The following is a 17,131-nucleotide window of genomic DNA, read 5'->3' as shown; positions in this document are numbered from 1 at the left end:
AGATGTCGGGCCTTTGTTCTGGAGGCCGGGCGGAGTCCTCCAGGATTCCAAGAACATTCTGTGATGTGTGTATGAATGTGCTTGGCACGGTGCGAGGACGTAGCTGATGTCTCTGCATTCCTTGGTCTGGTCACTCATTCGTTGGCTTGTGCACATCTGAGCACTGGGAAGGGCGGTCTGCTGAGCATGTGCAAGAACACTGGAGGAACATGGGTTTTTAGGCAGAGAGGTGACTCATCCCGCGGAAGTGAGGGAGATGTGGCCTGCCTGGAAATGGGGAAGCGGGCCTGAGTGACGTGGACACCACCGAGGTGTGGAAGCCTGGGATGGTGACAAGTCCAGGAGCCCAAAGCCTGGGCCCGGCTGGCAGTGGCCCCGTGAGGGCCTGTGGCAGAAAGAGTAAAATCTTGCAAGGTAGTCGGTGGATTTCCTTTTAGACTTGAAGAGTTTTATGTTTTTATGTTCATTTACTTGCTAATGGAAATGATATAAAGTGGCTTAAGAAAACTTACCAAGCAAGAAACCCCATGAGGGAACCTAACTTGAGTGTAGCAGGACACTTGTGTGCTCACTCTGAGCCAGGCAGCCTCCCCGTGTGGGTCTTTAAACAGTGACAAGCATGGTGACAGGTCCCTCTCTCACGGACACAGGAGGTCTTGAATAAGTGGAGACAAGTGTGAGGCCCTTGTGTGGGCAGAAGCCTGGGTGTGCTAAGGGGGCATAGAGCCTGGGGAACCCACTTGAGGGGCTGGAGATCTGGAGGGGGAGGATGGCTTGCCTGGGCCGCTGTGGGGAAGGGTGTTTCTGACAGAGGGAATGGCAGATTACCCCGGCTCAGCTCACAGTAACCTTGTCCTGGTGGTTTGGGCCACAAATACTGGAGTCACTGTCTTCCTCCATTCCCAACATCCCATCTGTCAGAGAATGTCCCAAATCCCGGCACTTTCCGCCACCCCTGTTTCACTTGCAGGTCCTGGGCACCATTAGGCCTTGTCCCGGGAACCGCAATACCCGTGTGACTGGTTTCCGAGATTCTGCCTGGTATGGTCTCTTCCCAGGGGAGCAGCTGGCTTATCCTGTTCAACAAGAGTCAGTCACGCCATATCACTGCTCAAAATTCTCCAGGGGCTCCCCCTCCCTCCAGATAAACAGTCCTTACAGTGGCCTCTGCAGCCCTGATGACCAAGTCCACCCCAACACTCTCTCCCCTTTGTTCACTGCCTCAGGGCCTTTGCCCTGGCTGGGAGCTCCCTCTGTCTGCAATATCAAATTAGTGAATAGGGGTGTACTTTGGGGGAACCAGTAGAATGCACCCTAATGCCAAGCAGAGCTGATGCCAGCCTGTGAGGTGGAACCCGCAGTAGCCGACAGCCATTTGAGAAGCTCGGGGAGTAGGTCATTTAGAGACTGGGGACAATAAGCTATAGAATCAGTGGTGACTTTCCTGGCACACCTTTCAAATCGTAACACGGATATAACTTTAGATGTCACAGTTTCGAAGGTGAGGGGCAACGCAGAGCACAGCTAATCACAGGTATTTCCTGGGATAATTCATATTTGCCTTTGAAATTCATGGCGAATGTGATTTTTGGCAGCCAATTTACTGTTTTATTTGGCTGGGTCAGTTTGCAGTCTCTGAGCACTTTTCACCAGGCAGTGGGAGGGGACAGTTTAGAACACAGAGGGAGGCCAGGCTGGGGGTCTAACATCCGTGCAAACACTCCAAGGCCACTACCTAACGGCGCTACTAAAGATAGCCTTTGGACACGTGCTAGGTGCTGGGCTGCTGGGCATCTGCTAAATGCTTTGCGTAGATGATCTCAGTTAATTCTCAGGAAACTTCAGGATGTACATGTTATTAGCCCCAATTCCACAGATTAGGAAGCTGACGTGTAGACAGGCTAAGTAAAATAACAGAGGTGGATATATGGTCATCTGTTAACATGGAATTGGAACATGGCTTCAGTGACTTTAGTGATTGTAACTGGTTCTGTCTTGATGGGAAGTTTGTAAGGGAACATTCTTAAAATGGAGGTGGGACAGCTAGGAACGGCAGAGCCAAGGTGCAAACACAGGCTTTGTCCTAATCCCGGTGTAACACAACTCTATACACATCGACAGCAGGAAGACGGGATTTGAAACCACGTGTAAGGCATTTATTGCTTTTCATGGCAGTTTTGATTGTATATAGCACGAATGAAGTAAACAAGTAAGTAATAAAATTAATTAAAAATTTTAAAATTAACTAAAATAAAATTCATTTCGGGGCGCCTGGGTGGCTCAGTCAGTTGAGCGTCTGACTTCGGCTCGGGTCATGATCTCGCAGTTGATGAGTTCGAGCCCTGCGTCGGGCTCTGTGCTGACAGCTCGGACCCTGGAGCCTGCTTTGGATCCTGTGTCTCCCTCTCTCTTTGCTCCTCTCCAGCTTGTGCTCTGTGTCTCTATCAAAAATAAACATCAAAAAAAATTAAAAAAAAATAAAATTCACTTTTTAAAAAGGTTGAAGCTTTTGGTGTTAGGGAATAGGTGTATCTTGCTGTTATCCTGAGACAACTGCCAGGCCAGAGTCCACTCTGTGTTGTTGGTGTGGTGTCTTGTCACCTTGAACAAGGTGGCACCACCTGAGAACCCTTGTCAGGTCCCTGTGACTTGGTCTTGAAGTAAGTAAACGACCCTTTCTGGTATTGTTAGAATGAATCCTTGGCAAATAAATTCTCTTAGCAAGTTCCTGGCCGTTGGTCCCAATGTATATGGCTGGGGGAGGTTGTCTGCTGCCCACAACACCTGAGGCCTGCTTTTCCTCTGCCCAAGTGTGCACCTTGGGAGTAGGGCAGGAAGAGAGAGGCATCATGTCGAGGGTGCACCGTGTTTAGCGTTGACCTCTGCTGGTATATGGCAAAAAGTTTTGTCCAAAGAGTTTTATAAATAAAACTGGGTCTTCTAGAAACGGCCTAGTTGGAAAATGCCCTGAGGGCCATGGATATGTAAAGAAGCATGGTCTAGGGTTGGGCCTCCCAAACATCTTCCCATCGTGGCACACACAGAAGATGCTAATGTTTCCACTGCACGTCAGGGTAAGCAGTAGGCGCTCATGGCCAGAAGTGGCTTCCTGGGGTCCTGGGTGGCCCCAGAGCCCACCTACTACCCAAGGGTGGAGGCCATCAAATTTCTGCCGACTTGCCTGGCAAGGAGCAGCAGGAGTGAAGATCTGATGGATGATATTTTTAAAGATTAATTTTTTTAAAAGCTTATTAATTTATTTTGGGGGAGGTGGGCAGGTGGGGGAGCTGCAGAGAGAGAGAAAGAGAGAGAGAGAGAGAGAGAGAGAGAGAGAGAGAGAGAGAGAGAGAGGACCCGAAGCTGGCTCCACGCTGTCAGTGCAAAACCTGCCTCGGGGCTCAATCTCATGATCTCAGATCATGACCTGAGCCGAAACCAAGAGTCGGACGCTTAACTGACTGAGCCACCCAGGCACCCCTGATGGATGGTATTTTTGAACCCAGTCTTAATATTTCTGCAAAAATGGCTTTAGGGGAGACTTTCCAATTCTTCAGGTGTTTGGTTATAAAAGTTCTCATTGGAGGGGATTCCAATTTCTCAAGCTTACTTTTCCAGAGAAAAACTGTTTTACAGTGATTCTGCATCTGCACCTTGTCCTAGGGAAACTTAAGGTCATTAAAAAGTAATAGGACCCTTACCTGATAACGGAGGTGGACATATGGTCATCTGTAACATAGAACTGAAACATCGCTTCAATGACCTTAGTGATTGTAATTGGTTCTGTCTTGATGGGCAGTTTGTAAGGAAACATTCTTAAAGTCCAAGCTTGGGCACTGACATTTTTCAATTGAAGACCCCAAACTCATCAAAATGAGCAGGGTTTCTCCCGAGTGAAAACCATGGTTTTAAAAATAATGTTGGGGTGCCTGGGTGGCTCAGTTGGTTAAGCATCCGACTTTAGCTCAGGTCATGATCTCACAGTTTGTGGGTTCAAGCCCTGCGTTGGGTTCTGTGCTGACAGACAGCTCAGAGCCTGGAACCTGCTTTGGATCCTGTGTCTCCCTCTCTCTCTGCCCCTCCCCTGCTCATGCTCTGTCTCTGTCTCAAAAATAAATAAACATTAAAAAATAAAAAAAATTAATATCAAGTGTCCTCCTATAGGATGATCATAATTATGCCCATGATATAAATACCTACAGTGTACATTCTGATATTTGGAAGCACAAAAAGTAGGTGGGGCTGTGCAGTCAGTGAAAAGAAGATTCTCAGAAGCACCAGCTGAGAGATGGAGTTGCGGGCACCAGACACGGTTGTGTTGCATCGTTAAGCTGAACGTTGGCTGGGAGTGGGGCTCTGGGACGCTGCATTACCTATTTTGAGTTTCATGGTTCTATCTCTCTCTCCTGTTTTGGGTTGTCAGCCGAGGTGTTAAGACACAGATTGGAAGAGCTGGAGAAGGAGAAAGGCAGCCCACACTTCCAGCTTCCTTCGAGGCAGCCGGCCCTCTGCAGCCTCCTGGGCCACCTGGACGCACAGGCCCAGGCAGCCTTGCACCACAGGGCCTCCCAGCTGTGAGTACTTGGATCGCCCCCACTTTCCTCTCCTGCTCCCACGTGGTGAATACCTAGGGAGACCCTCAGCTGCTTTTTCCTGGGAAGCACCCTTTTGTTGGCTGGGCAGGTGGGGGTGGTTCCTTCCAGAGGGAGTGACCAGTGTGGATCACGCTCCCCTAAGAAGCCGCTTCTGCTAAGTGACGGGGCGAGACCCTTGGTATCCAGGCACAGCCTGGATACCAAGCTTCCCCTGGGAAGCCAGCCTTCTCAGAAGGAGAGATGGGTTTCCTCCCTTGGTCAAGCCTGTGAGATCCACAGGTGTTTGTCGCTGACTGAAGGGGAAAAACACATCCTCCTGACGGTCACTTCCAGCTGCCAATCAACCTCTGCTGTTTCTGCTACCCGAGGGGCCCCTGGGATCCCTGCTATACAGGGAGCAATCACTCTTTGTGATGCAGGGGCTCTCAATCCTGGCTGCGTGTTTGATCACCTGGAGACTTGAAATGCCCAGCTTCCACCCAGACGGACTGAGTCAGGCTCTCTGGGGGTGGGTCCCAGGCGCTGGCATGTCTGAAAAGTCTGAGAACCACTGCTCTCCACTACCTGCTTGTAGCCTCTCTTCTGGGGAAGGGCTTGCGAGGGAACAGGTTTGCGATGGGTGCTGTCAGCCTAATCACAGCTCAGGCCGGCTTCTCCTTAGTGGTAAACATGGCCTCAGCAACCACACTGTATTTCCGACTGCTGGGTGGCCCCGGCAATCACAAGATGGTCTGGCTCATTCCTATGAAGTGTACGTGGCCTTGTACGTTTCATCTGTCTTGGTGTCTCCCTACAGCCTGTCTTGACAGCTGTGCCAATCATTTTCTCATATTCTTGCCCTACAGTTTTGCTGGTAGCATGTGCCAGAGTGCCTGGCACCTGGGAGGTGCTTCCTTATAAATATTTGTTGAGTGAACTTTCACTGGGCTCCTTAAAGAGCAGGTGGATTCCACCTCCTTTATCGATGCAGTTTTTCATCGACACTGAGGTATCGCCTCATTTCCCCTCCCTTTCTCACTCATGTGGGGTCCTTCCCAACTTGACTTTCTACTGAATTCTTTCTTTCTTCTGTGCTTTGGGGTTATTTCTGGTCTTGGGTCATGCGACATCTGCCAATGCATTGTGTTTCTATTTATTTAACAACATTTGCATAACAATGACTGAGTGATTTAGGAATTCACTACTTTTTTCCCATTTTTACTGCGATAAAGTGTATGTGACACGAAATTTGCCATTTCAACCATTTTTAAGTGTACCGCTCAGAGACGTAAAGTGCATCCACATTGTTGCGTTACCATCACCGCCAGCCATCTTTAGAACTCTTTCCATCTTCCTAAACTGAGACTGTGTCCTTGTTAAGCACGGACCCCCCCTCCCCATTCTGCCCCCAGCTTCTGGCTCCGAATTTGACTCCCCTCGGAACCTTATTTCACTCAGCAGAATGTCCTCAGGGTTCATCCATGTTGTGTCATGTATCAGGATTTCCTTCCTTTGTAAGGCTGAGCAGTATTTCGTGGCGCGGATGTGCCACATTTTGCTTGTCTATTCTTCCTTCAGTGGATGGAAAGTAGTTCATATTTAGTCCTCTAGACAATTCTAGGAGGTAGAACTATTTTATTAACTGCATCGCTATGGAGATTGATATCATCATCATCATCATCATCATCTGTCTTTATATTTATACAAGGTCCAGGAGAGGTTAAGGAGCTTGTGCAGACCCCCCAGCAGGTGGGTGCTGAGCCCGGGCATGGTGCTGGCTGCCTGGTGTGAGTCTTGGCTTGGAACTAGCTCGCTGAGCTGCCTAAGTCTGGCCAAGGCTTGTCCATTATGTGATTTGAGTGGAGAGCGATGCGCTGATCTTGGCTGAGTTTCTCGCAGAACATGAGGAACGACGATACAGTCGGTATCACCCATTCTCACTCAGTTGGGTGACAACATCTGACATTCCTTACATCTGACTGTGACTTACAAATATGGCAGTTTCATAGGGTCCAACTTAATATTCTCCTCATAAAAGTGGAGGCCTTTATTAACCACTTATTGAGCCAGTAGAAACTGTTGGCTTGCTTTGTTGTTATCCTCTGTCCTTCCCCGCCCAGGGGTTACCTGCACGCTGTGCTTTTAGTTCATGTTCACTTTTGGAGTGAATGGGACCTGACCTCCATGGTCTGATATCTGACCTGATTTTTATCTCTGATCTGATTTCTGTCTCTATCACTGCAGCAGTCAGCAATGATTTTCTGTTAAACCCAAAAGGCATTTTCCACTCTTATTCTGCTCTGTATCACCGTGAGGTCTGTAACATTTCATCAATCAAATTCATTGTTAAACTCTCTCTCCCCTAGACTATCACGATTCACCCTTTTCCTGGTCCTCTTGCTACCCAGCTGGCCATTCTTCTCAACCTCTTGAGAACTCCAGTTTCTCTCCCCATTTCCTTAATACTGATGTTCCTCTGTCTTCTGCTCTAGCCTATCCTGTCTTCTCACTTTATATATTCTCCTTCTGGGTGACCTCAAATACCCCTGTGTTTCGGGTACCCTTAACATACTAATTTTCCTCTAATTTATATCCTTAGCCCTGATCCCTCTCCAGAGTTGCAACCTACCATTTGGCCTTTACTGAACATCTCACTGACCTTTACTAAGTTTGCTGTCTGTTTATTTTATCCTAAAAAGTTTAGTATCTTTTTATCCTTGCCTTTAGGAAATTCATCTTAAAACTATCTATTTATTAGATTCGCTATTCTTCTCCCCCATCAGCCCCTTCTCCGACATCCCCACTCTCAGTTACTGACTCAGTCATCTACCCAGTTACCCAAGGAAGAACTCTGAGACATACTTGGCTCCTCCTTTTTCCTCACTTCCAATTTCATGGTTGACTCTACTGTCTAACCTCAGCTCACCACCCACTTTGCTCATTCATGTCAAACTGCCTTGGTTGTGCTTTAGAGTTTCTAGTCTGGATTATTGCCATGGTTTCCTTGCTGGTGTTTCTGACTCCAGTATTGTTCCCTCTCACTCATTCTCCACAGTGCCACAGATGGGAATATCATGTGACGCCCAGTCGCCCTCAGTGTTTTCAGGATAAAATCTGTGCTGCTTACTTAGCATGGCATTCAGTGCTTTTCCAATCTAGCTCTTCACCATCAGGAGCCCAGAATATAACTAGCCATCACCAACACCTACAATCTACACCTACTGAAATATTAGAAGTTACCTAAATGCTGTGAATGTTTCTGAATTCTATGATCTTGCGCCTGCCCCATCATCACCTCTCAAGAGCTCATTGTTCGAGACTCAGCTCAGCTACCGTCCTTGTGAAGCCTTGTCCAGAAATCACACTGTCTCCCCTTGAATTACCTTGAATTACTTCACCCCTGTCTTGGGTCTTAAATAAATAAATCTGTTTCCTTGAGTATCTGTCTACTCTTCAGGCTGTGAGCTCCTTGCGGACAAGACTGTGTTATATTTATCTTTCTATCCCTGGAGGCTAGAACAGTGGCTGACCCCAAATAGGTATTCCATAAATGTTCACTGAATGAGTGAATGTGATCATATGTGCATGTATCTATGTAGGGGTTCACAAAGATATATGTGAATATTTATTGAAAGAGAAAGAGAGAGAACTTTCACTCTAATGTGGTTCAGTTGCCCTAGAGAACATGCTCCTTCAGCCTTTGTTCTGACACCTCCAGTCGGAAGAACTTTTATAGAATCTTAGAGAACCCTGGATTATAGGTCAGGAAACCTGAGTTCTGATCCCGTGTCTTCTGCTAACCTGGCATAGTTTCCTAACTTCTTCACACTTCACTTCCTCACCAGAAAACGAGAGGATTGAATTAGATCACTATTTTCCAAACTTCAGTTACTTACTTATTATTGTGGTTTTTCTTTTGCCAAATCCACCTGGCCTATTATTAACACAATTAGAACATAATGACTCAAAATCAACTTCTTAAATTTTTTAATGCATATTACTAGAATTGCATAGTTATTAATAACTTTTAGAAAATTGTCTTTCAGTGGACCAGCTGCCCATCTAGCCCTGTAATATATATCACCCACAGGGGTGTCTGGACTCAACGGGTTTCCCCTAAACCAGGGACTGTGGCTGCAGTTCTCACGGCGGCCACCAGGAGGCCACGGTGCAGGGCTGGAGCTCACACAGCCTTGGAGTCAGGATGGAGCCGGGACAGAAATATTTCCTACAGGCCGGGGGCTCTCTCTGAGTCAAGAAGGAAACGGAATACTTTTTGATGAACTGTACTTTTCCTGTAGAAACGAAATAGTTCCATTGACTTGGGAAATTTTCAGTACTGATGAACGGCACAAATAAGGGACACCTACCCTTTTGGGGATCAAGTATTTCTTTGAGAATCTGATGAGAGCTAGAGGCTCCTTCCATCGTCACCAAACCACATATGTACAACCACGCAAACGATTGATTGCCTGCAGTTTCCACAGGCTCACAGATCTTCTGAGGCTTAGCCATTCACTCTGCAGGGGAGGCGGGGTCTTTGCATCTCAGGTTAAGCAAATTTGCTTTAGAATAAGATTGAAGGAAATGCAAACACCCAAGTACATCAGTCATTGTATTTCATTTTTTATTTTTACTGTCACTTTGTTGTTAATAATCTGGTCCATTCCACTTTAAAATTTTTCTTTTAGTATTTATTTAAAAAAATTTTTCTTTAAGGTTTATTCATTTTTCAGAGACAGAGACAAAACGTGAGTGGGGGAGAGGCAGAGAGAGAGAGGGAGACACAGAATCCAAAGCGGGCTCCAGGCTCTGAGCTGCCAGCACAGAGACCGACGCGGGGCTCGAACTCATGAACCGTGAGGTCATGACCTGAGCTGAAGCTGGACTCTCAACGGTTTGAGCCACACAATCCATACTGAGCCATACAACGGGCGCCACTGGTCCATTCAGCTTTTTAAAAACCACTGTTGAATTCTCTGGGTCTCAAGTAGAATACCGCGCCGAACCACACTCCATTCGTTCAGGTTCCTTCCGCAGCCCAGACAGCTTCACCATCCCTTCGCGGATTAACCCGACTCCACCAGTGGCAGGTACCAGCACTCACGTAGTTGGGAGCCTGCCCTGTTTTTGGTCCCACTTTGCTCAGTAAGATAACCAGTTCACTGTGGCGTCTCTGTTCAGGGGAGGTACAAACACACCATGGTCTTCCTGTTCTCCGGTCTCTGTCGTGTTCTGCTGGATACATCTTCCCATTGCCCACGATAGCCTGGGCAGGTACCACGGACGTCTGGCTCATTTTCAGTTACTGATGTTCAGCCCCCCGGGTCCAGTTTGAAACTTTAATCTCCCATATCCATTTCGAATCTCTCCCTGTCCATTGTCTGTAACCCTCTCCTTGTTGGTCATCGCTGCCTCCCTGGCTAACAGACTGGAACACCCCGTGTGCAGGCGTTGGCACGCTCACTGTCCAGGGACACCCACACGTGGGTTCTCCAGATGACACCACAGCCCCCCCCCCCCCCCCCCCCATGCCCAGACCCTGAGGTGAATTCAACCTTTCCCAGCCCATCTGGGCAACCACCCCTTTTCACATATTACTCAGCCTCTTTTGGTGGGTCCCCTTGCCCAACGGGCACACTTTTGGGGAGGTTAATGTTTGCGACGTCTACTCGATTCACGGGAATTTCACCTATCTTTGCTACACCGAACGGTAGGCATTCAGGCTGTCCCATTGCAGACCTCTCTGCCTTGCTGTGGCTCTCCAATTTCTTCTTCTTCTTTTTAAGTTTATTTATTTATTTATTTTGAGAGAGACAGAGAGAGTGAGAGGGGGAGGGGCAGAGCGAGAGGGAGAGAGAGGATCCCAAGCAGACTCTGCACTGTCCGCTCAGAGTCCAGCGTGGGGCTCGAACTCACCAGCCATGAGCTCGAGACCTGAGCCAAAACCGAGAGTCGGACGCTTAACCGACTAAGCCACGCAGGCGCCCCTCCAATGTCTTTATCCCTGCTTGAGGGGGTAGTGATACATCAGAAAGTCAGTTGTGTGAGAGCACACATTGCTGCAGACATTTGATGTCCTGTATCTCGATCTCTTGGCCTCCCTCCCGATTTCCGTTCCAGCTCTGGACAGTTCTGTCCACCTGTGGCTCCCAACAGGTTTGCGTGCCACACGACGTGCTCTGAAGCTTGTGAGGAGTGGGTAATGAATGCCCCTGAGGGCAGCTGTCAAGCACTGGGGTGGGAGTTGGTGGATAGGTGTGCCACCCTCCCCAGCCTCTGGGGCGACAGTTCTGAAGCACATTCCACACGTTTTTCCAGGCGGTTCCTGGTAGGATTGGGCCCCAGTTGTCCCTGTGGTGATCAGCTCAGTAACATACCGTTGGTTGACTTTTCGTGCTTCTTGCTTCCTCACTCTTAGTTTCTTGGGAATCACTTCTCCAGAAAATAGCCCAAACTCAGATTCTTGTCTCAGACTTTCTGTTAAGAGAACCCCAACTTAGACAGATGTCCATGTCGGAGAATCAGGTGTTCCTGCTTACAGGGCCCCCCCGGTCTTTGTGAGTGGGTCTGGTGGATGTTCTTGCCTTTGTTTGGATTGAGTGGGAGCATTTCTTCCCTCCTCACCCCCCCCCCTCCCCCCCGTGGGGCTGTGGAAAGGGGAAGGAGAAGCATGTCTCATGAAAGCTCCATTTCCTACATGGCCAGTGGGTGTGTGTGTTGAGTGGTGGTTGGCTGTGGTAGTATTGCTTGTGCAGTGCCTGGCGTGGGGCACCGTACCCCGCTGTTAGAGCAGTTTAGAATGGAGAGCATTTGGGCCTGCGTTTCAGCTCTAGCTTCTGATTCTGGAGCAATCAGAAAATTACATTTCAATATCCTGTGACAGCAGCGATCAGAAGGGGACAGAGGGGCATCTATTCCTACTGTATCTGTCCTCTAGTCAAAAGAGTTATTTTTTACTCTCTGTTAAGAGAGGGCTTTGGTTGACTATCACACCTGCGACTGATAATTTTCTCATTAACGTCCTGTATTTCTTGGACTGTATGCCTCCTGTGTATTTTCCCCTTGGACCTTCAGCAATATGTACTTTAAAATTGGTCATATCTACAGCCTAAATTGTGTGTGTGCAAAATGTCCTTTATCAAAGACTGTTTCCCGACGGATAACTTAAAACACAAGCGGATAAAATACAACCAAGTTTAAAAACAGAGATATACAATGGTTTTCCGATGGGGCTTATCAAGGCGGAGCTCCTCCGGTTAGCCTGTCCAAATATTTCCTGCTCACATACTTCCTTTCAGGTGGGGAACAGGAGAGATGAGTATCGTGTAGTCCATGATGCTTCTGGACTGAGTCATTTTTCCGCCGACCAGTTCTTCCTCTAGTCCCTTTGAAACGTGTGAGTCTTTATTTTCATTTAATTGTCATGTTGGGACCACCCCACCATGGAAATCCATGACAGTGGGCTCTGTAAGATGAGAAAATAACTGTTACAGACACGTTTTACCAGAGGTACAAAATGGGATGACTACATTACGGTACCACGTAACAATGGCCATCATTACCCAGACACACCAGGGCATGTTTCTGAAGCCTGAATCGGGGCTCAAGGTGAGGCACCAGACTGGCATCGGTATGGCTAATGGAGACCCACCGCCGACCCCTTGTCATCGCCTGGAGATGGGAGGGAAGGAAAAGTGGAGAAGAGTACGTGCGGTGTGCCGCAGAGGACTCCTCCGAGTTTGTTTTCGAATTAGTGGATTCTAAATAAAATCTTCCAAATAAACGTCTCCCATGCCATCCTCTTTGCTCCCACTCAACTGAAGTCTGTCCTGGAGCCATTTGTATCGGCGTAGCTGTCACAAACCCACATAAATATCCGTGTGGCCCCTTGCAGTGTAGTCATTTTTCTGAGTGGGATAGGACTATAGAAGACAATGATGTTTGGTTTCCTATTCTTACTCTTCATTTATTTAAAAACTTTAAAAAAATATTTAGTTTTGAGAGAGAGACAGAGACAGAGAGAGACAGAGAGAGAGAGAGAGAGAGAGAGAGCGCGCGCGCACAAGTGGGGGAGGGGCAGAGAGACAGAGACACACACACAGAATCTGAAGCAGGCTCCAGGCTCCGAGCTGTCAGCACAGAGCCCGATGGCGGGGCTTGAACCCACGTCCTACGCCACTGAAAGCAGTAAGAACATTTCTCTTTCCAACAACCCCATGCACCATGTGGCTTTTGTGAGTGTGTAGTTCATGACCTGAGAGATCCGTGAGATCATGACCTGAGCTGAAGTCAGACGCTTAACTGACTGAGCCACCCAGGTACCCCTATTCTGCTTACTTTTTAGATACAAATCAGATTCATATCTATATGTAGGTCTATCTATCTACCATAGATAGATAGAACTACATATATATAAAGGCAGAACTGTAAAGTTATCTGCATTTTTATGGTATTTGTGCTTTCACAGTGGCCTTGATAATTTACAATATTTCATTGGCTGAGGAAGCGATGTCTAGATTTTTTATTTTTATTTTTTAATGTTTATTTTTGAGAGAGAGACAGAGTGTGAGTGGAGGTGGGGGAGCAGAGAGAGAGAGAGGGGGACACAGAATCCGAAGCAGGCTCCAGGCTCTGAGCTGTCAGCACAGAGCCTGACACGGGGCTCAAACCCACAAACCGTGAAATCATGACCCCAGCTAAAGTCGGATGCTTAACTGACTGAGCCACCCAGGCGCCCCAGCCATGTCTAGATTTAAACCACACTTCAGTGATTATATGGCTGGCTCAAACCACTTCTTTCTCACCATCTTCCCAAAGAGGGAGGGATGGAAACACGGAAGTCACATGACATGAATTTGTTAGAATGGTCATCCATGGGGGACAGCAATGAGCAAAGATATTCAGAGGGGCTGTAAGAAATAGTCATTTGAACTGAGGTTTTCCCAACTGTAATAATGAGAGCACTGGCCTTGGTAAATGTTGGTTTCTTCCTTGACTAAAATTCTTTGATTCCAGAAGTGGCACAAAACAGCAATATTTTTAGCACCGTGAAGACACATTTCTGTCGGGGAAAGGGACCTTCTGTGTTATATACACAGCTCTGTAAACCATAGCCATTGCCGTGAGCCCTTCTGGCATGGGATGTCCTAGCAGGTGCATCGTCTGGCCTCTCTCCTGCCCTGTAACATTCTCACTCTACATACTTCTGAAGGCAACCATCAGAGCAAAAGGAGGGTGCGGGAGAGCTCTGGGCCTCAGGTGCTGGCTAGGGAGGAGGTAGTGATGTGTGTTCATCTCAGGCACACACTTAACCACGTGATTCCAGAGGCGTCAACCCCCAGAGGGTTCATTCCTTCCTCAGTATTGTTGAACTACACACTCACAAAAGCCACATGGTGCGTGGGGTTGCTGGGAAGAGAAATGTTCTTACTGCTTTCAGTGGCGTAGGACCTTATTTTCCAAATGGGTTTATCCTTTAACTGGCTAGTGGAAAAGACACAAGGAGAAAGGCCAGGATTTTTCCAGATGGGGGCCTGTTTGAAACCCGGCGGCGGAGGGTAGGGTCTTAGAGACCCCGAGTCCCTGTTGGCACCCAGGGCTGTTCTAACATTCCAACCCTCGTGTTTTTAATTCTTGCCCCTCAGGGACTTGTTCATTTTACATACTGATTAGTTTATGGCAGCAATGCTAATTTGCACTGACATTAGGGATTACACATTGAGAATTATTAAATATAAAGGGAACAACACGGTAGAAGGAAGAGGGAGCCTGGCTCAGAGGACTGAACATCTGAACAACAGACACCTGTCCCTGGCTTCATTACTGAGCCACAGCGTGTCCTGGGGCCGCCACTCAGCCATCTATGGATGGCTTTCTATACTCAGAGTCAAAGAGTGCGAGACAGGGAGATGAGTTTTGGTTAATCACAGGGGCTTTTCTTATGGCTTTAGTAATGAATGTGATTAACAATAATATGGAGAATTCCCAGTTACCCACCTGTAGCGTCTCTGTAGCTAATTTTCAATTCTATGATGATTTCCTTCAATAACTCCCAGCCCGACCCAGATGGTATCTGTTTAGGAAATTCAGGAAACTCTTAATATTTGCATAAGCAGAGCAAATTGGGAAATAAATTAGTGCAAAGAAATGATCCAATGAAATAGAAAGCTGAATATAAACGACTTCTGGATTTCCTAAGGCCACGGACTCATGAGATCATTGAACAGATATTTGCTAAGCCCCTACTCAGTGCAGAGCACAAGATGAGGTGAGTTCTTTCCCCTCCTGAGGCTGTCAGTCTGGAGCACGTGGCTGCGAGACAGGCCAAGACTCTGGAGCCCAGAGGGGGAAGCACGTCCCATTCCCACGGACGTCAGTAGTTGGTGATGGTTTTGTTCCAGAGACTTCCTCTTCTGATATGTGTAAAGATCCTCGGGGACATTTCATCTGTAATCTTCACTGTGTAGGACCGTGTGCCCACTGGAGATGCATCCAGAGCATCATTTTCCCGATGCAAACACCACACACGAGGGATGGCAAACAGCAAAGCTCTCTGAGGCCCGAGGGGTTCTGCCTCCTTCTTCCTACCTGGTGCGAGGGTGGGGCCTGCGCCCAGTAGGTGCATGGCGTTCGTTTGTTGAATAAACTGATTAGGACCCTCGTAATCAGCCATATAGGGAAGGCATCATCATCCTCACCACCTTCCTCATTTTAAAAACGAGGAAGGTGAGGTTCAGAGAGCTTTAATGAATCCAAGGACTCGCGGCTAGAAAAAGGCAGAACTAGGGCTCAAAGCTCACCTCCCTCCCCGTGCTGAGCCCTCCCTTTCATTCTCAGCTGGGCCTGCTGGGGAGCAAGCAAGGGGACTTAATCTGTGGGTGTGGGTGGCGTGTGATTAGAAGAAGCCAGGAGGAAACAGAAGTTTATAATCTTGCCGAGAGCCTAAACGGCATCAGGTTGTCCAGGAAAGGACTGGGAAAGGGGGGATCAGCCGGATGCACCCCTGACCCCTGGACTCTGCTGTTTGTTCTCATTGTGACCGAGAGCAAGTCACTGAATGCCCCTGACACCTGCTTCCTCAGTGGCAAAACTCTAATAATAAATACTTCCTCTTAGGTCTGTAAGGAGAAGTGAGTGTGACAAAAATGATAGTGTCTGGTGCACAGAAAATTCTCAACTCATGCTAGTTTGTTTTATTATGATCAGCCTAAGCATTTTTATTACAACGACTCCTGTAATTTGCCTTCAAGCACATGAATCAGAGAGTAACAGGTCTTAAAATAAATTTCTAAATTGCGTGGTCTGTTACAATAAGCAGTTTTCGAGATTATTCAGAGAATGTGAATCTGTGTCAGGCCCAGGAATACGTGGAGGGTTCCCTTTTCTGTAGCTTCTGTTTCACAACTTAGAAAAGCTGAGGTGACTTATTTTCTACCATTGTTTCCAAAAATATCAGGGCCGCAGTGCTTGGTTGGCTCCCTCATTTGTAAATGCCACGTTCAGATTGAGGAAGTGGAAGACTTACTTCCACCTTTCAACTCCTAGAGTAATAAGCTTGAGACCTGGGTTGAGCATTTGTCCGTTGCCTTATATTTTCCTTTCGGTGTGTGTCTCCCCTGCTCTGGGCAGGAACCGTGTCTTCTTTACTGCTGGGTCCCTAGCACCCAGCACAGTCCATGGCACATAGTGGGTGAGCTTGATGGCGTTTGCTTTTTCAGGATGTTTGAACGAAATGGGGTAAGAGTGAAAGGAGATGAACAAAGAACAAACACGTTAGGATCAGTTACTCATTTTCTCCTCCCTCCCTGCCTTCCTTTTGTCCTTCCTTCCTCCCTCTCTCCCTCCCTCCTTCCCTCCTTCCTTCCTTCCTTCCTTCCTTTCTTCCTACCCCCTTCCTTCCTTCCTTCCTTCCTTCCTTTCTTCCTTCCTCCCTTCCTTTCTTCCTCCTCCCTCCCTCTTCCCCTTCCTTCCTTCCTTCCTTCCTTCCTTCCTTTCTTCCTTCCTTCCTCTCCCCTTCCTCTTCCTTCCTTCCTCCCTTCCTTTCTTCCTTCCTCCCTCCCCCCTTCCCCTTCCTTCCTTCCTTCCTTCCTTCCTCATTCCGCCCTTCCTCTTCCTTCCTTCCTTTCTTCCTTCCTTCCTCCCTTCCTTTCTTCCTTCTTCCCTCCCCCCCTTCCTCTTCCTTCCTTCCTCCCTTCCTTTCTTCCTTCCTCCCTCCCCCTTCCCCTTCCTTCCTTCCTTCCTCCCTTCCTTTCTTCCTTCCTCCCTCCCCCCTTCCTCTTCCTTCCTTCCTTCCTTCCTTCCTTCCTTCCTTCCTTCCTTCCTTTTTGAATATAACCGTTACATTAGTTCAGGTATGCAACTTAGTGATTTGACAAGTTTATACTGTATGCTGTGTTCACCACAAGTGTAGCTACCATGTGTCTTGTTCCATGGCTGTGACAATATCATTGACTCTGTTCCTTAGGCTGTGCCTTTTATTCCGGTGACTTACTCATTCCGGAACTGGAAGCCTGTATCTCCTTATCACCCATTTCACCCACCCCCCCACTCCCAACCTT

At 47.7% G+C, this 17,131-nt stretch overlaps 1 protein-coding gene across 5 annotated transcripts in view; it reads left to right on the top strand.

Annotated features, from left to right (window-relative positions):
* DISC1 (DISC1 scaffold protein) overlaps positions 1-17,131 on the top strand; it is a 355,839-nt gene that overhangs the window by 91,136 nt on the left and 247,572 nt on the right. For all 5 annotated transcript variants that reach the window (XM_047825519.1, XM_047825520.1, XM_047825518.1 and 2 more), the window contains one exon: positions 4,421-4,571. In XM_047825519.1, the coding sequence (XP_047681475.1) occupies positions 4,421-4,571 (151 nt within the window). The remainder of the gene's footprint in view (positions 1-4,420; positions 4,572-17,131) is intronic.

This window comes from Prionailurus viverrinus, chromosome D2 (genome assembly GCF_022837055.1).
Source record: "Prionailurus viverrinus isolate Anna chromosome D2, UM_Priviv_1.0, whole genome shotgun sequence".
Lineage (NCBI taxonomy): Eukaryota > Metazoa > Chordata > Mammalia > Carnivora > Felidae > Prionailurus > Prionailurus viverrinus.
The sequence above is the reverse complement of the archived record's forward strand: the minus strand, read 5'-3'. Positions and strand labels throughout refer to the sequence as shown.